The sequence below is a fragment of the Manis javanica genome, chromosome 11, assembly GCF_040802235.1.
Source record: "Manis javanica isolate MJ-LG chromosome 11, MJ_LKY, whole genome shotgun sequence".
Classification (NCBI taxonomy): domain Eukaryota; kingdom Metazoa; phylum Chordata; class Mammalia; order Pholidota; family Manidae; genus Manis; species Manis javanica.
The window spans coordinates 29,991,572-30,010,529 of record NC_133166.1 but is presented as its reverse complement, the minus strand read 5'-3'; the positions used below and the strand labels follow the sequence as shown (position 1 = coordinate 30,010,529).

General features: G+C 43.8%; 1 protein-coding gene across 10 annotated transcripts in view; it reads left to right on the top strand.

Moving 5' to 3' along the window:
• Positions 1 to 18,958, top strand: part of SCUBE2 (signal peptide, CUB domain and EGF like domain containing 2) — a 58,901-nt gene that overhangs the window by 12,649 nt on the left and 27,294 nt on the right. For 7 of the 10 annotated variants that reach the window (XR_012122606.1, XM_073216159.1, XM_073216155.1 and 4 more), the window contains 9 exons: positions 4,102 to 4,227; positions 6,221 to 6,337; positions 7,128 to 7,217; positions 12,107 to 12,223; positions 13,122 to 13,244; positions 15,639 to 15,755; positions 17,063 to 17,185; positions 17,577 to 17,702; positions 17,962 to 18,048. Coding sequence is in view for 9 of the 10 variants with exons in the window: in XM_073216159.1 (XP_073072260.1) it covers positions 4,102 to 4,227; positions 6,221 to 6,337; positions 7,128 to 7,217; positions 12,107 to 12,223; positions 13,122 to 13,244; positions 15,639 to 15,755; positions 17,063 to 17,185; positions 17,577 to 17,702; positions 17,962 to 18,048 (1,026 nt within the window). In the remaining variant the exon portion in view is untranslated. The remainder of the gene's footprint in view (positions 1 to 4,101; positions 4,228 to 6,220; positions 6,338 to 7,127; positions 7,218 to 12,106; positions 12,224 to 13,121; positions 13,245 to 15,638; positions 15,756 to 17,062; positions 17,186 to 17,576; positions 17,703 to 17,961; positions 18,049 to 18,958) is intronic. The other 3 variants (XM_073216162.1, XM_073216163.1, XM_073216158.1) reach the window with 2 other exon arrangements.

Below are 18,958 nucleotides of genomic sequence, written 5' to 3'. Positions count from 1 at the left end.
CAGACTGGCAATCAACTGCCCAGTTTTTAGGCCCAGATCTAGCCTTCCCTGTGTTTTGCATTTCAAACCTGGGTCTCTGTGGTCCCAGAGAGACTCCCCTCCCCCAAACGTGAGCTTTCTCTGCTGTGGTTTTTTTCACCCATGTTACCACTTACCATTCCTGCGTAAGTCTGCAGGGAACTTCTCTTCTTATGGCCTCCCTTTTGTTCTCTGGGCTGAGTTTATCCCTTTCTTTTTATTCCTCGATTAGTTCAGTGCTTTCCCTCAGGAGGGAGAGGCATTATGTGGACATCAACTACTTCTAACTGATGTGCTGTTGCTTCTCTGTTCTTTCTCAAGCCAAAGAAGTGCATGTGGTGCTGTATTTGCCCCGAGGTTGCCTGGGCCTGTTTGAAGGAAGGGCCCTCAATATTAGACTCTCACCACCCTTTACCTGTGCTGCAGCTTCGTTCTCACAACTTAAGAATGAGGCGATTTTAAGTTCTACCATTTAATCACAGATTTGTAGATTGATTGTTTTAATCATGGTTTTAGAGGCTTTTCAAGGATTTCTTTGTAGAAGATAATTTTTGCCTCATTTTCCAAGAATGATGGTTCCTTCCTCAGACCAAACTAGAAAGTCTATTTGGGTACTAAGAAGGATGGCCAGAGGAAACCGCAGGGGCCAGCAGGTTTGATGGCTCTCAGCACCCCTAGCCTGCTTGTCCTCCGTGTTTGGGCAGGGTAGTCGCACAGGGCTCCAACCAGGCAGATCTCTTATCTCAGCAGGTGGGGCCCTTGACTGCATTTGGTCTGAGGCAGAATGAAGATGCCAGCAGCAAGAGTAAAGTGCATCTCAGGACGTCTCCCCTTCGGTGGCTCAATGTTGCCTCCTGGGAAGTCACTCTGACTTTCTCTTCAGGTGGGAGGGAGGTGGGGGCCTGGTGCCATTGCCTGGATCCCACCCTGATCCTCACAAAGCAGCTCTCAGTGATTAATATCATCTCCTACTGTTGCACTTCCAGGGCAGTGGCTCAGCTGCTTTCTCCCCTCCATGGAGTGAGCTCCCCAGACTGATTACAGACCCAGGCCCCTCATAAGAGAAGTAAATACAGAAGTAGTTCCTTTCCACAATCTGCATTTTCTAACTTTTCTACAATTCAGACATTCTTGAGTCCCCTGAAGAGTATTTAAAAATGAACATATTTGTCTGGAGCTAAAATTAAAACCCAAGAATTCAAGTTGTGGCCTGGAAGTGCTCTCTGTGATTTTCTGTTGTTCCAACCCGATTGCTCGGTGAATCCATGGCAGTGTGAGCCGACAGACTAGAGCAGTGTGTAACTAAGACCCCTTCTGTCCTCCGGTTTTTATCTCCTTAAGTAGAACAATCTGTAAACGCTGTTGCTTTGGGATTTCTTCCTTGGTGTGCACATGAAACCCTTAGAAACTGTATTAAAATAGACTTTAAAACCCACAGTGGATAACTCTAATGATGGTGGAAAGAACATAACACTGCAAACTGGTATATTCTAGTGTTGAAATTGTTGTTTTAAATGATTATTTACTAAGCATTCTTCAATAAAAAGGAACATAATAGCCAATTCAGAGGGAAAGCTTAAACTATTGATTTTTTTTTATCCTTAGAGATCCCAAAGCTTTGGTAAAGAGACTGTGTGTTCTCACCCATGTAATGGGGGTAGGCCGGAGAGAGACGTAGCTCCCAGCCTGCCTTTGTCCCTATTCATGGGTGCTCAGGCTCTCAAAATGAGCATTCCTCTTTTGTTCCGTCTGCTCTGAGAATATTTTTAGAGGTTTGCATGGCTGCCTTTTCAGAGTAGTGGGGAAGGTGTCAGGATAGTGAAGAAGGGGCTGTGCTCTTGGCAGGGCCTGTTTCTCCCTGTTAGGGAACTCTCCTGGCCCTGTTTGTAAGGCATGTTTTTATTCAGTTCCCAGAAATAGTCTTCAGGGACACCCTGGGCCTGGGGACCATCAGAATGGGGTATTTCTAATGTTTCTGCGTTGTTTCCCTACTGGCACACTAACAATCTTTTTTTTTTTTTAAACAATCTTAAATATTACTGCGAGGTCAGTTTACAGGGTTGGGGGCCAGAAACATGACCAGACCTCCCAGTGTGGACCAGGTCCATTTGCTTCCCCTAGCAGGGGCCTTGTTTAAGTCAGGGTGCTCTAAAAAACTTTGGGGTCTCCTCTCAAAAAGCCTTCACCATTTCTAAAGCCATTTAAACCTCCATTATTTTCTGGTAATTTTAGGTCTACCTTGATAGGATATGACAACAGGGGGGGCAACTTTTTGTGTATCTCTACAGCATCTGGTACACAGTCAGTTCTTGTGAAATAGTTCCTGTGTAAAAGAACTGTTCTGAGGCAGTAACAGTCATGTTGCAAATGTCTTAGCAGACTTGTAAGCAGAGTGCAAAGCAGCTCACCTGATTGGGAGCTTCACAGGCATCACTGCGGCCTTTCCTGGGCACTGTTACATTTGCCCCTAGGTGCTCCTGGCACCTAGTATTCCAAGTGCTCTGCTGGTCCAGGGACAAACTTGATGCTTGCTAGGCCTTCCCAGGAGAAGATGATGCTGGTTCTTGGGGGCAGCTCTCACCTCCAGGGCCATCTCGATGTTACCAGGAGCAAGTAACATCTTTAGAAATCACCAGTAAGAGCTAAGAGAGAGCTTCCCACTGACCCAGTGCAAGCCTCTTTCCATGTTAATTGCCAGCAGCCCTTGGCACGGGTGAATGAATCCCAGCAACTTCCAGCAGATTGAACACTGGAGTTCAAACAGCTTTTAACTGTCAGATTAAAAACAAGATGGTTTTAAGAGAATATGGGATGCATTAACTCTTGAGCTGTCTTTTGGAACAGGAATGACATCTGTTTGTATTAAAACAACTATTCCAGTTAAGCACAGATCAATGGCTCTGTGGTGAGAATTAGAGGGAGGTAACTTTTGACTTCATTAGAACGAACTGGCTAAGGTTTTAGGGGCACAGTACAGAACAGTGTGGATCCTAGAGAAGTTGAATGAAAATGTTTTATACTCATGTTTAAAACAGTGCTACTCTCAATATTAGAAAGTGTCTTGTTGTAGAGAACCAACAAGAGCAAAACCCCTGCTCTCAAAGATATTTTAGACTTGGGTTGCACAAATACAAAGAAGCACCACGGGAATATGCACTCAGCAGTGCAGTAAGAGCTGAGCAGGGGTTTGAGAATACTCGTGGGTATGCTACCAGCTCCTCCAGCATGATGGCAGGCGGCAAGGTGTCAAAGAATTGGTTTTAGGAAGAGACGTGATGCTGGCAAACACATGGATGTATACTTTGCTGTGACCTCGTCACTTAGATGCATGTTAAACTATCCAGGAAAATAAGCCCCTTCCTATTACTGTTACCACGAGATCAGGCCTAATGAAAATTATAAGAATACCTGAAAAGAATTTTACAGCAGCTAAATGGAGCCACATGGATGAGGTCTCTGTTCCCTCTGTGGTTGTGTTGTTGTGCTCCAAGCCTGCTGAGGGAGGGCCAGGGACTAACTGAGGGTCACAGAAGAGAGGTCCCTGGGCAGGTGTCTGTGACGGCAAAATGCAGTAGTCACAGTCACTTCCAAAGTGTGGGTTTGGTGGGGCTAGAGAGGACGGCTGACCTTTTCTGAAAATCATCTTGAAGGGTATGTGAGAAAGTTGGGTATCTTCATCAGTCTATCTGCAGATTTTCTTCGGAGAGATTCACCTCTTCTCTTTGCATTCTTGACCACGGGTGATAACATGGCAGAGATGAGAGTCCGAGGCTGAGTTCCTGGGGTCCGCAGGCTGATTCCATGCCTAGCGGAGCGCTCCTGAGAGGGCTTTCTTTTGAGTGTATTGGGAGTGCTCCTACTTCTTTAGGAGGGTTGAAATATCATATCTCTTGGTGACATAAGAAAATTTTCATATCTCTGTTAATTGGCGTGGCTTGATTTTAATGACATGTTCTTTTAAAATGTGGGGCTGCTGGAGACCCAGGCAGGCAGTTCTGCAGGCCACCAGCCAGCCTTTGTGGTGCCCTGGGCTCCAGAGTCTGACCTCAGCCTGGTCACAGGCTGCATGCTGCTCTTTTGCAGAGGGTCTGAGCTGCATGAATAAGAATCATGGCTGTAGTCACATCTGCAAGGAGGCCCCAAGGGGCAGCATCGCCTGCGAGTGCCGGCCTGGTTTTGAGCTGGCCAAGAACCAGAGAGACTGCATCTGTAAGTACAGTCTGGCCCACACCAGCACTGGGAATGATCCTACCTACCCTGGAGGTTGTCTTCTGCAGCCCAGCCTCAGAAATGCCACTTCACAGTGCAGCAGCAGCAAGGAAGGCAGCCAGCTCCAGACCCTGACCTCCGCCGGGTACTAAATTCATTGCAGAAGGGCAGGGAATGATGTTTCTTAAAGTAGCCAACTGGAAGGAAATGAAACTTAGGAGTAAGGAGTCTGAATGTTGGGGGCTAGGTCTCCCTGTCCCTGCAGAATAAAATCACACTTTCTCATCTGGCAAGCTCCAGCTCTTTGCTGCCTGATTCTTGCTTCTTGAATAAGCCTCATCTGCCTCCTTTGCCCAAACACCAAACGCCTTGACATTTGGAGCAGCCCACACTCTTTCATGCCTCCAAGCTCTATTCCAAACCCTCCTCCCTCTTGGATTGGTGAATTCTCACTCAGCTAATGTTGTGCCTAACTTATAATAACAATGAAGCTCCCCAAAAGTAAATGCTTTTTGGGGAGCATTTACTGTGTGTGAAAGCTTGTCCAAAGATGTGCCATATTCCATTTAATTCTTACAATCACCACCCTATAAGCTAAATATTATTATCCTCATTTTTGCTTGAGAAAATGATGGAGAAGGTAAAGCAACAAGGTCACACAGACAGTAAGTGGCCAATTGGATTCAAACGCAGGTCTGCCTAACCCCAAGGCCTGTGCTCTTCATCACCATAGGCTTGTGCTCTTCGTCACCGTGCTTTCCCACCTCAAAAGCCTTCCACCAGGGCAGCTCTTTTGTATTTTGGCTTCCAGAGCCCCATTCACTCCCCAGTCATAGTGCATGACTCTCTGGGTTGCACTGTATATTCAGGTGTCTGTCTCCCCAGCTGTGAGCCCAACAAGTCGGGGACTTTGTCTTATTTTTGCCTTTCAGTCTTCTGGTGCCTCCATAGGGTGTGCTCACTGTACATTTATTTGATGGCTGGGGCAATGAATGCTGTTCACAGTCTGGACACAGCCGTCCCTCAGTCATAAAACACAACCATGAAACTCTGGCAGATAACAGGAAACAACCAGCCATTAAACATGTTCGTTGAATTAATTTAATTAAAAGTATCTACTGTCTATGCCAGAGGAAATGCTAAGGAAAGAAAAAAGATATGGAGTTCTGCCACATACCTAGTTTTCCTCACTTTTTTCATATTCCCATTCAGTTGTCCATGTGCAGACACAATTTTTGCATAACTGTAATCACAAAATATGTACTTGGTTCTTTTAAATTAGGAAAATTATAAATGCCTGTATGATAATTCAAACAGCCCAAAGTGTGTAAAAAACACATGTAAGCTTCCCCCTCCCATTTCCTTTGCCAGAGGTAACCACTGTCCAGTGTGATGAGTAGATAATTTTGTAGTTGGCTTTTTTTTTGGCTTGTCATTAATGAATTCATACATAGTCTTTGTAATTATTGGTTATTGTTGCATTAATTGTGTACAAAGTCATTATTTCCTCTGATTACTCTCCCTTCTAACTAATCCAGATGGAATCTTATGAGAGAAATGCTAACACATACGTACACATTAACTATTCTCTGTTTAGACATAAAGTACTATAGACATAAAGTACTATACCATTTCCAAAAATCCTAGTACAGTTATGTTAACATGGAAACTTCTCCTGCTAGAGCAAAGCAGTAGTCTAGAATCTTTCGGTATATTTCCCTTAAATAGTGAAAAATCCCTCCATCCCATCTCCACCTTGCTGTATAACTTTGCTCAAATCTGTTGTTCAGCATTTCTACTGTTCATATTGCCACCACTTGTTTATAAAGACAGGCACAGAGTCTGAGTCAGAGTTTTCTCTTTTATGCCCAGTGCTTAGCATGTACTTGGTGCTCAAATGTTAGCTGAATGAAAACCAAAGTTCTTCTGGAGCAAATGCGGCCCTAGCTGCAGAAATGTCAGTGCTTCCTGTATCAATTCATTTTCCTTTCAGTGACCTGTAACCATGGAAACGGCGGTTGCCAGCACTCCTGCGAGGACACAGCTGAAGGCCCAGAGTGCAGCTGCCATCCACAGTATAAGATGCTCGCAGATGGGAGGAGCTGCCTGGGTGAGTGGGGATCCCCAACTGGATGAGGGTCTGCCCGAGCCTGCCAATGGCTAACCTGAACCCTAACACCTAACTATAATCCCTAACCCCTAATCCTAACCCTAACCCCAAAGCCTAACCCTGATCCCTAATCCCTAGCCCTAACCCTAACCCTAAGCATGGGCATCCTTTAGCACCAGATAAAGGTGTTCCCAGCACATTTGCCCCCACAGTGGTCCCCTGTGTGTCACATGTGCTAGAGGGAGTGGTCTGGGCCTGGGATAGGGGGTCCCTCTCTCCCTCTGAGAATGTGGAAAACCCTTTCTCCTCTCCTGGACTAGGCTGCTGCTGAAGCTATAACACATCCCAAGGGGCCAGGGTGACATGAAGTGAAAGCCTAGCTGTTTGTGATGACACAGTGCTCTTCACAGTCAGCAGGAGCCAGGGATGTATATTTCTTTCGGGATGCCTGCCCTGCCCTTCAAGGCCAGTGCTTTGCTAGCTCCATCTCACAGGTCCCCAAGCCCAACATCCTTTTTGTCCTGGGCTACGGCTTGCGTTCCCTAGTGTCTCTTTGGTCAGTGCAATATACTTCAAAAATCTTTTCCGCATTTAATGTTTACCAAGTTTCTGCGGCTGTTCAACATGCTGTGTTTCCCACAGAGCCTCATTATGACACATTTTTATCAAGTGAAAGAGTCATGTATCTCACCTTGTTGTCATGTCTGGATTTCAGCAGAAGTGGTTGTGCAGGGGATGAATAGTCTGACTTATTCAGACTGGGAACTGTGCTGTTTTGCATCTCTTGTAGAGCGAGAGGACACTGCCCTGGAGGTGCCAGAGAGCAATGCCACATTAGTGGCGGATGGGGATAAACGGGTGAAACGGAGGCTGCTGATGGGTAGGTGCTTCACCTACCCTCCCTGGGCCCCTGTTACTGCTCCATTCTGTCTCCAGCTTACTACATGCCCACTCACCCTTAGACCAGCTAGACCAGGGTCAGCAGCTCCTGCCAAGCCAGGGTGTGTCGTTCTTTGCCCACTGTTGTTTATTAGTCATCACCAAGACCCCTGGCAGGCCCAGCCATCAGAATAACCGGTTAGCGTCCTAGTGCCACCTGCCTAGCTGTAGGTCTTGGGCAAACTGCTCTGAGACTCCATCTCCTGGTCTTTCTTTAAAATAGAAGTGATAAATATACTTCTTAGAAATCTCAGTTAAGATAATAATATGCGAACGTGCCAGAGTCCAATGCTTGGGACTGAGTGGGTGGTCCGTGAATGTCAGCTCCCTTCCTCTGAGGAACTGACCAGAGAGCCACATTGGGCAGCCCCTCGCTTAGCATGGTGATTGGTCTGCTTTTTTGTCCACTGAGTCTTCTCTCTCTGACTCCAGCTGATCTTAACGGCAGAAGAGATGAATGGTGAAGAGTGGCACTTGGCTGTGGGACATGGGAAGGTCTGCCAGCAGGTCCCACAGTGGAGCTGGACATGAGAGCAGTAGAGGCAGTGCCTGTGGGACTGGATCAGATCCTTTGACACATTATTATTCTGGAGAAAGCTTGGCTTAATGGAAACAAAACTGACCTTTTGAAAGCTGCTGGATTCAGCAGTCAAGCAAGATATTGGGCAGCCGTTGGTTACTAGGCAGGTGATATTGCTGAACTCTTATCTGACCATCTGTTCTTAATCTCCTTAAATTAAAAGAATACTTATGAATAATATAAAAACTTAAAAAAATTAATTAGTACTATTAAACTTGTAATGAAATGTACTATTAACTTCCCATTTCCTCATCCCATTTGCCAGAGGCAACAGTTTCTCCCTCCCTCCCTTCCTTGCATATAGTTGACATAAAATATTATATTGGTTTCAGGTGTACAACATAGTGGTTCAGCATTTATATACATTATGAAATGCTCACCACAATTAAGTGTAGCTACCATCTGTCACCATCAAACTGATTATAATATTGATTATATTCCCTATGCTGTACTTTACATCTCTGTAAATTTAATTTTATGACTGGAGGTGTAAAATCAATTTTATACCTTTAGTTTATGAAGTTTGTACCTCTTAATGCTCTTCACTTATATCACCCATTCCCCTTCCCGTTCCCTTTGGCAACCACCAGTTTGTTCTCTGTATTTATGAGTGTGTTTCTGTTTTATGTTTGTTCATTTGTTTTGTTTTTTAGATTCCATGTATGTGAAATCACACAGTATTTGTCTTTGTCTGACTTAATTCACTTAGCATAACATCCTCTAGGTCCGTCCATGTTGTTGCAAATGGCAAGATTTCATTGTTTTTTTTATGACCAAATAATGTTCCATTGTCTATATGTACCACATCTTTATCCATTTATCTGTCAATGGACATGTAGGTTGCTTCTATATCTTGGCTATTGTAAATAATGCTGCAATAAACATAGGGGTGCATATATCTTTTTGAATTAGTATTTTCATTTCTTTGAGTAAATACTCAGAATTTCTGGATCATACCATATTTAGATTTTTAATTTTTTGAGGAACCTCCATATTGTTTTCCACTGTGGCTGTACCAGTTTATATTCCCACTAATATCCCAACAAAGGTTCCCTTTTCTCCACATCCTCACCATCACTTGTTTTTTCTTATCTTTTTGATATTAGGCATTCTGACTGGTGTAAAGTTATATCTCATTGTGGTTTTGATTTGCATTTTCCTGATGATTAATGATGTTGAGCACCTTTTCATGTTTGTTGGCCATCTGTATGTCATCTTTGGAAAACTATCTATTCAGGTCCTCTATCCATTTTTAAATTGGATTATTTGTTCTTTGGTGTTGAATTATATGGGTTCTGTATATATTTTGAATATTAGCCCCTTACTGGATGTATCATTTGCAAATATATCCTCCCACTCAGTAGGTTGCCTTTTCATTTTGTTGATGGTTTCCTTCCAGAGGCAATAATTTTCTATTCTCCTATTTGTGTCTTCTCCTGACTTCCCACTCCCCCATATTTCTGAAAAATAAAGTACACACATTTTTCTTTTTTCAACTTTCTTGAGATACTCTGCAGTTATTTCTTAATATGTCAGTTTTAGATATTAGCTTTTGGCTTTCTGCTACAAAGCACTGTTTTAACTCTCTCCTGCCCTCCTCCCCCAACATACACAGATGTACACACACACTCTTTTTCCCATACCCTTAATATGGTTCTATCACAATTCAAATCAATATTGTATGTTTGCATTATTGTGACCTTGAATATCTAAACATGATTCACCTGAGTCATGTAATGTGCTATTATATTTTTTTGTTTGGTTAGTTTTCTACATACCTCTTACAGGTCTTCTGCAATTTCTGACAGAGCTATAAAACCTTTTCCACTGTGTTCAAATACAGCAGTTAAATTACCAGTTCCACTTTATTCTTAAAAAGGCTCTTCTGAGGCTCACCCTGCTCGAAGGGCCCAGCTCTCTGGGGCTGCATAGCCCTCATCCGGGCCTTTGCCAGCACTCTGCTGCTTTGGTTCGACCCTGGGCTTCTCCTCTCTTCGTTTACCCAGATAGATATGGATTTTTAAAAACATTGCCCTCCTGAAAATGCCTTTACATTCTACTTGTATTGAGAATTGGGCTCAGTATATTTTCTGAGTTGGAAAGAGTATTTTATGAGAGTTTGAAATAATTGTTTTCGAGTGTTCAGCATTGTTTCATGAGGTCTAAAGTCATTTTTTATTCTTGAGCCTTCGTTTGGAACCTATTAAAGCTTCTCTCTGGATGTTTTCAGGGTCTTCCTGTTCCTGGTGATCTGAATTTTGCAGTGACGTCCCTCACTGTGAGACTTTTCCCGCCTGTTCTGCTGAGCACTTGGTCTTTTCAATATGGATGTTCAAGTGCCCTGATTCCAACACATTTTCTTCTATTTTTTTCTTCACTGATTTTCTCCAGTTCACTGTCTCTGTTCTTTCCTCTCTGAAACTCCTATTAGTTGACTGTTGTAATTTTCTCCTCTTTATATTTTTGTTCTACTTTTTGGAATATTTTTCATTTTCTTCTTTTACTCCTCCTACAGGATCCGTTTTAAATTTCTGCTTTAATATTTTAATTTTTTCAAGAATTTTACTTTGGTCTTTTTGTTTTTATTTTTATGGATGCTCTTATTATCTCTCTGAGGAAATTAATTATAAGGTTTAAAGATTCTCTCTTTTATTCCCTGTGTTATCTTTGTGTCCTCCAAGTTCCCTTTTCCCTGTTGGTTTGATTTGGTGTATTTATTTTGTATTAGAGGGTTTCCTGAAATGTCTGGTGATTCTTGGCTGACTTTCCATTTTAATAGTGAAATACTAAAAAGCCAAGAGGACATTCTGTCAGATGACGGGCTTTATGCTTGGGTGACGAGGCAATAACTTGGTCATTTCATTTGGGAGATCCTCAGGTGCGTTATCTACAGGTCTTCTCACTTAGGCAGGTCAGTTTAGCTAAAGAGGAATCCTTGAACCTCAGGCCTGACTGCCTGCATTCTGGGAGCTGTGATGGGGATGAGGGTTTGAGATTTCCCTGCAGGGCAAGGACTCTCCCTGAGGGCCTTCCCATTCTCCTCTGGTGCTCCAGGTGCCCTTGTTCTCCAGGACTTCTCTCATCCCACTTCTCCAGAGGATAGATTTCTCTGCTGTAGCCTGAATAAGGAAAGGGTAGTTACCTGGCTGTGCAATTTAGGAGGGGGTCTGGGGGCTTATCTGTTTGTTTTGCAGACTCTCAATCAATCTTCCTATTTTTAATTCCATCCCCACTTCTGCCTCTGAAGTAACTCAGTACCTCCAATTCCTCGGCCTTCCTGTGGCTCACATGAGCTTTCCACTTCAGACTGCTAGGGTTTCGTTTTCTGCTGCATAAGCTACTGCCCCTCCGTTGACATGCCACTGCCAGAATATTTGACATCTTTCATCTGCTGTCTTCTCTTCTATTTTCTTTGTTCTTAAGGATTTGTACTTTAAAAACATCTATTTACAATTATTTTAGTGAAGTTTTGAGAGGAAAGAGAGATAGACATACATGTCTTATTTTTCATATTTAAGAGAAATAAGCTAATCCCCCCCTCCCCCATCCCAGGGCTGTATGATGAGGTAGCCATGGAAGTCAAAACAGGTTTCTGGATTCCTAGATGCTAACAATTGAATGGATGTTGAATAACATTTGTCCATTACCTGGCATAATTGTAGGAACTGCAGAACTAGAAGGCCATTTGCTTATGGTTCCTGATCTTGAGAGATACACTTTAACAACTATGGCTGATTTTCATGTAGTTCTAACAGGTCTTTCTCTTTCAGGGAAGGGTAAACATCTCATCTGAGTTAATTGGCAGTTGCAGGGATGAAGTCTTTGGTCTGCAGCAAGGAAATGGTTGGGGAGGGCGATGCTCACTCTCTCTTGCTTTGCCCTGTTCTACACTATTCACATCTAGCCTGCCAGACGTGGTCATATAGCAGACCACTGGCTGTAGATCAACTGAAATTTTTCATGGCTTCAAATCCGCCAGTGGAGGGGAAAGGCTCAGCAGGTTGGGTGAGGCACCTTTACCCACGGCAAAGCTTCCTCGGGAGATGACACTTGTGTAGATGGGTGGGAGGAGCTGCCCCCCCTCTTCCTCTGTCTCACCTGCAGGTGGCAGAGACTTGTGAGTACCCTACCCTGCTTCTTGGCTTTCATGAACTTTGCCAAGTATTAATACGGCCACCAATATCCCTTTCTCCCAGCTGTAGCAGCACTTCTTTAGCAAGCTAACTGCCTTTTTCTTACCTCCTTGTCAGAAACGTGTGCTGTCAACAATGGAGGCTGCGATCGCACCTGTAAGGATACCTCGACAGGTGTTCATTGCAGTTGTCCCGTTGGATTCACTCTCCAGGTGGACGGGAAGACCTGTAAAGGTAGCCTGCTAATGTGTGGGGAAAAGGCAGCTCTTCCCCTCCACGCCTCCTGAGCGACTCCAGGTCTTCTTATGATTCATATTGATGGAAGCTTTTCTTCCCTGAGCCATGAAAGGTTATAACTGAGTAAGCTTAATTAGAACCAACTTAATTACACTAACTGCTGAGAAGGTCAGCTTCTACAAGCACCAAATCAATCAAAAGGCAGAAGTTCAAGGAAACCTTCATTTGAAGGAGATAATATCAACATATCATACATAACAGCCTAGAAATTATTATGTAAATAATAGCCAAAATTACTATCCAGATAACTTAATGAATAACTATACTATTAACTTTAACTGATGAATGGAGACCCCTAAGATGTGCTAGTATTTCATGGACAAGAGTACAAAGGCTTAGTTCTTTAACATGATAACAAGTAGGTTACCAGATGAAACTATGAAAAGAAAAGATTAAATATCAAGAATCTTTAAAAAAACATTGAAGCTATTTGATCATAGTGTAATTTGCCAAAACAAGTGTTCTAGTTCCTTATAATTGTAATCATTAAACTGAAATGGAAAGTATGCTCCAGGGAGCCAACTCCTCTAGAGAGAGCAGAGCATCTAGACTGTAACAGGACATCATCATTCTGTCCCATAGCTGGTTTCCTTAGTGCTAGTCAAGGACAGTTGAGTCAGACTTCTCAAAGGGACCAGGCACTTGTCTTTCAAAATTGGGTAAGCCAGACAAGTAAACATGTGTAAGATTGAAAACATCAGCAAACTTTCTTAAATGCTTTCATGGATCTGTTTTTGTTTCAGAGAATAACAAAGCACACACAATAGCACTTCAGGGATTTGTGGAAAATGAGGCAAATATTGCTGTCTGATTTGCTGATGCTTGCCTGTTACAGATATTGATGAGTGCCAGACCCACAATGGAGGCTGTGATCATTTCTGCAAAAACACCGTGGGCAGTTTTGACTGCAGCTGCAAAAAGGGATTTAAATTATTAACCGATGAGAAATCCTGCCAAGGTATGTGCTGACACACAGCTGTGCTGTGCAATGCCTGCTGCTTGGAGCAGAAAAAACAAAATCCCACCCTGGCAGAGTCCGTTCACTGGGCGTCCTGACGGAGTCATTAACCCAGCCTCCAACCCATGCTCCACTTATTTCATCTGTTAGGTAGAATAAAAGCACTGATGTAGCTTCCAGGTGTATTTTGGAAATTAGGCTATTAATGATTAGAGAAGACCTCAGAGAACACATCTGGTGCGATCACAGCAGAGCTCACTGCTCAAAGCAGAATGGATCACAAAGTGCAGGTGGGACTGTGTTAGGGTGTTGGGATTGTGAATGATTTTCCTTCTCTAAAATTTCCTTTAATGTTATGGATTTTATAACAAAACCTGGTGACAAAAATATGTAGATTTAGTTAACATACTTTACCTTTTCCTGGCAAAAAGTTGGAGCCAATGCACAAACAAGGTCATATACCAGTTGGTCTCTTCCTTCTAGCCTTTGTTTGAATGGCCAGCTTTTGGTGCCAGGGGAGAAGGATCTGAGAGGCGGAGGAAGGGACTGAGTGGAGGAGAGACTGGTCCTTGGGCATATGTATCCCTCCCACATAAGGCATATGGCAAGGAAACCACTCTGGGTAGCAGTTGTTGAAAGGAGTAACTGTTTTGGGTGGGGGGCATCATTTATATTTTCTGATGAGCACCGTTTATGCTATAAATGTATAGGAAGAAGTTCTCAGGAAAGATGGGCTGTCAGTTATTCCTGTTCCATTTCTGGGAGTAAGAACAGCCTAACTTACTTTGTTAGAAATCCCAGAATTAAATCAAAACCAGAAAATAATATCTGATATCACTTCAGATAATGAAGATGTAGCTTATCTTTTTTTTTTTTTTAACTTATGGTGTGAATCAGGTTTCTCTCTTGGTTTTCTTCTTAATATATAACTTGTCAGGCAGTTCAAGTATAACTCCCTTTATATTCAGCGAGTTCATTCAAGATGATTATTGCCTGGGTTTCTTCCATTTGACTTGGAAAGCAAATTTGCTGTTCCATATAATATGTCATAATGTATAGAGCAAGAAATACTATTTAAACTTTGTAAACACATTAAAAAGGAATTAGAGAAGTGACCTCATTTTTTTTTGGCAAAGCAGAAGCCCATCTTGAGCAGCCAAAGTCAGCTACTGAACTAGTTCACTTTCTTAACTGTCTGATATGAATAACAGAATTCATAGAGTGACATCAAATACTAAGAAAGAAAAGCCTTTTTTCTCATTTTTCGCTGATCAGTCTTGATGAACAAATATTTGTAGAGAACAAGTTTACTGAAGAAGTTGCCAGGATTTCTGGGAAAAGCTAAGGATGGAGAGGTTTTGTAAGAATTTGCCCTTTTTTATTTCTTTTTTTTTAATATTTCTCCAGTTCCTTCCAAATGTTTGTTTTTTATTAAAGTAGTTTTGTGTGGTGTGTTTGGTGTTGAAAAAAGATCTTGCTGTGGTCGAGTTGGCTTCCTCTGAGTTCTGCACTGGTCCTGGTTTATCCATTTGGAGACACAAGTCATAACTGTTAAAACCCTTCAAAGTGTTGAGGAAGTGAAGCACTGAAATGTGAATCTACAGGAAAGATGTCAGGATCTGACCAGTGAGGAACAGATGATTCGATCAACATATGCAGCCTCCTGAGGCTAGTTTCCATGACCTCAAGTGAAGCTAGGTGTGCCTCCGTAATGAACCAGGACAGGAGACTGAACCGTGGGGAAGAACAAAGCTAAGGGACTGGTCAAGAAGATCCAGCTGGGAGCTTTAACACCAAATATCAGCATCTGTAATAGAAAATTACTGAGGACTTTATAGCATAAATGCATTATTTTAGTGCAGAGGACATTAAAACCCAGGATTAGATGGACTCCTAGGGCCAGAAAACTATTTCTGGAAAGATCAGAAAGAGAGAGGAGCCATATTTATCTCCAACACAACCCAAATGTTTTTTCCTTTCAGTTTGCCACAGCTCAGAAAATAAGTATTGCTGTTTTACCATTAGTAATGTAACAACAATGATACATAGGTTGCACCTTAGAGTTTACAAACGCTTTCTCAGGTATATTATCTCATTTGGCTTCATTTAATATGTTAAATTACTTAGCCCCGCAAATAGCAGGCTCATCTCTGAGATCCGGCGAGATTGTAGGGGAGTACCATTTACGACAGAATTCGGAAATAAGGATCCTGGCTGTGAGTATACTTGTGCGCTGCTCAACACTTTCTTTAACACAAGGGAGCAGGAGAACTGATAGATAACTTTATATTCTGTTTGTGTTGTTTTTGTCGTTGGTCAGTCACTGGTGTTATTGTGAACATGTTCCCTTAGTTGGAGTTGGTTTCAGCTCCCCTGTCCCTTTGACAATTACAGATGTGGATGAATGCTCTTTGGACAGGACCTGTGACCACAGCTGCGTCAACCACCCGGGCACATTCGCATGTGCTTGCAGCACAGGGTATATGCTCTATGGCTTTACCCACTGTGGAGGTGAGCAGAGTGCCCCGCTCAGGTCAGGAGAGGCTGCGTCTGCGGCATGCAGGACCTGCCCCAGAGCAGGGCCAATTTTCCTACACCGGGGGATAAATGCGACATTCCAGCCGCCCCTGTACAGTAGCAGTAAGCCCATCAGCTGCTAAGAGACATCTCCTCACATTTATCCCTTGAACACGTGGAGTGTGAAATGGAGCGGAGAGAAGAGCTAAGCTCTTCATTATTGACTTGAGTGACTTTATTGGTGCACTTGTATTCCGAGGGTGGGGGGATCTCAGGAGCTGATACCCTGTCTGGCAGAACGTCCCCACAGGCAGTAAAGTTACACTCCTCAGAGAGGCTTAGCAAGGCACCAACCAATTCCAGCCTTATTGTACTTAGAAACTGGCTGTGAAGGCTTGTTTGAACTTTGAGCAAGTCTTGAGCTGGAAGTGGGATCAGTGACTTTATCCTGCACTCTGTGTCCATGCAGCAACGTGTCATTGTCATTATGGTCACACAGACAATGGCATGAACCGGATTTGGCACCAGATGACTTCCACCCTGCTCCCCCGATCATCAGGTTCATGCAGCAGTCTTTGGGAATACAGATTCAATTCGGATTCAGAATGCCGTAGGGCTTTAAAGTGATTCTGAGGATTGGAAGATTTGGGACCCACTGGCCTAAATACTTCCTGCCTAATCCTGTGTCTCATGCTTAAGCAGAATGAACAGTAATGATTTGCTATAGACAGTGTTGTCTCTCTTCTCCTGTCAACATCCCTGGCATGGATAAAAACAAGTACTTTCAGTCCTTCGAGAAACCCCAAAGAAATGTCCCTTGAATACAAGTGTGTATCTGGGTTTTAGTTGGAGCCACCTGGACTCAGTCTTGGGTTGATGGCGGTTAGTACAAGTCAGTTGCCTTTCTAAACTTCAGCTATCTGAACCGTCAAGTGGGGAGCCCTAATTCTGTGTCTGTCCCTTGTTATATGTGGCCCAGGAAGATAGTGGAGTTTTGAATCAGAAGCCTATGCAGTGTCTGTGTTTGGACATCTGAAAGTAGAGTGTGACTGCTTCTGAGTGTCCTTAATGAGGGAATGGTTTGGTCAAGAATGGAACTTGGGGCCATCTTGGTGAGGCTTGTGCCAGGAAATCCACTGATGGGGAGCAGGGTCATGCGAATCCCGAAAGCAGTCAGCACCTGTCCTCAGTTTAGTGAGTGCCAGCCCTGTGACTCCCTTCTTGCTCCTTCCTCAGGGGAGGGATGGCGTCAGCTGGGTCTGCAGTGGGCTGCTGTGACAGGAGAGCATTTTGTCCCACAGACACCAATGAGTGCAGCGTCAACAATGGAGGCTGTCAGCAGGTCTGTGTCAACACAGAGGGCAGCTATGAATGCCAGTGCCACCCTACATACAAGCTCCACTGGAATAAAAAAGACTGTGTGGGTAAGACTCAGTCTGCAGGCTCAGCACTGGCCCAGCAGCATCTCCCTGCTGGCAGACCAGCCCTGCACCAATTCTGCCCCCTCCCCTCTGCCCCAGCGGCAGCAGCTGGTCTGTAAATAGGTCAAAAACAGGAGATACTTTGCAGGATCTTTTGTGTTTCCTTCTGTGTTTCTGCATAAGTTGGAACTTACTTCTGTTTTCTTGGTTGCTTTTCTGCATGAAAAAGTAGCGTACAAGTAACTTCTTTATCTTTGTGGGAAATAGTGCCCACTGTTCTGAGCAAGGTGTCTCAGCACTTCTTTTTTTTCTGGGTCTTTGGTGCATGGGACTTCTTGTCACACCCAGAAGTGTCCTTTTTTTTCTGTGAGTGTCTACATTTTGTCCCATCCAGAAGTGAAAGGGGTCCCGCTCACTACGCCCACTAGTGTATCATCTCACGTGTCCCTGCACTGCAGTAAGAATGGTGGAGGAGAAAGGTGCTTCCTGAGATGTCACTCTGGCATTCGCCTCTCTTCAGGTGAGTAGGTCCCAGTCCCTGGGGCATGTCTTCATGACAGGGCCAGGCCTTCCTGGCCATTAGGTGTTAGATGCCCTCAAAGGCTTCCAGGTCTTTGACCAGCTGGTTCCTGGCCAGAGGAGGCCCATGCTTTGAAACCCCATATGCTGGGCATTTTTCTGGAGGTCCATGTGGAGTGAGGGTAGGGGGTGATCTGAGCTGCTGTGTGGAGAGCTTATAACCTTGCTTAAATGTTGACAATCCACATTCTGTCTGTCAGGACTGCAAGAAGCCTACTCTGTCACCTGTGGCTCTTCCTCTCCTCTTGGGAGCAAACAGCAAAAATCAAATGACTCTGCTTTCGGGGGTAATTACCAAATCTGTGTATTCTCTCTGGGGCTCTGTGTTCAGTGAGCTTCATTCTTGGGTGTTGGCTTTGTTGTCTTTTCTCTTCATCTCCTTGATGCTGTGAGCCCATTACAGGATGTTCTAGCCTGCAGCCTTGGTGCCTGGCCTCTGACTCACCATGTAACAGATACTTACCACATGTCCACTGTGTGCTGGAAGGCTCTGTGGGTCATCATATTGGACAGAGGCCCACAGACCTCTGGGACAGGAGACTCAGGGCTCCCAAACTGCCTGTCATCCAGAGCACCTCAAAAACCCAGCAGGAAATGTGTACCTGGGGTGTATGGCACTGGCTGGAGCTAGAATGGGGGTGCAAGGATTCAGTCCAGAGAGAGGGCCCTGAACCTTTTCTGGTTTGTCAGATGACAGAGAATGAAATGTAAAGCTTTTAGGACACCTCATCCTCCCAGATTTAGATACCTCTGTGGTTATGTCATGAGAACATCTGAATGGAGAAATTGTTCTTGATGTCCTTACATGTGTGAGCAAAGCCAGAGACCCAAAGCATGATAATAATAGCTTGCAAATATTGAATGAACACTTAAAATATGCCAGCCACTGTATTACACATATAGCTGATTTAATCCACATTAAACCTCTGGGGCAACTTTATGATTTTCCTCATTAACTAGATAAAGAAAGTGAGGTTCACAGAAGTGAAATGACATACCTAAAGTGACTCAGATAGGAAAAAGTGGAGCCAGGATTTTAGCCAGGCAGTCAGGATCCAGAATCTTAAGCACTACCTTTCACTGCCTCTCTTGCCGGACGTTTGGACTCAGAGCAGACATCGTGGTCTGCTTCACCAAATCCCTCAGTGATGGTCACTTGGAAATTTAGGCCACCCCAAGGATGGGTGAGCAATTAGT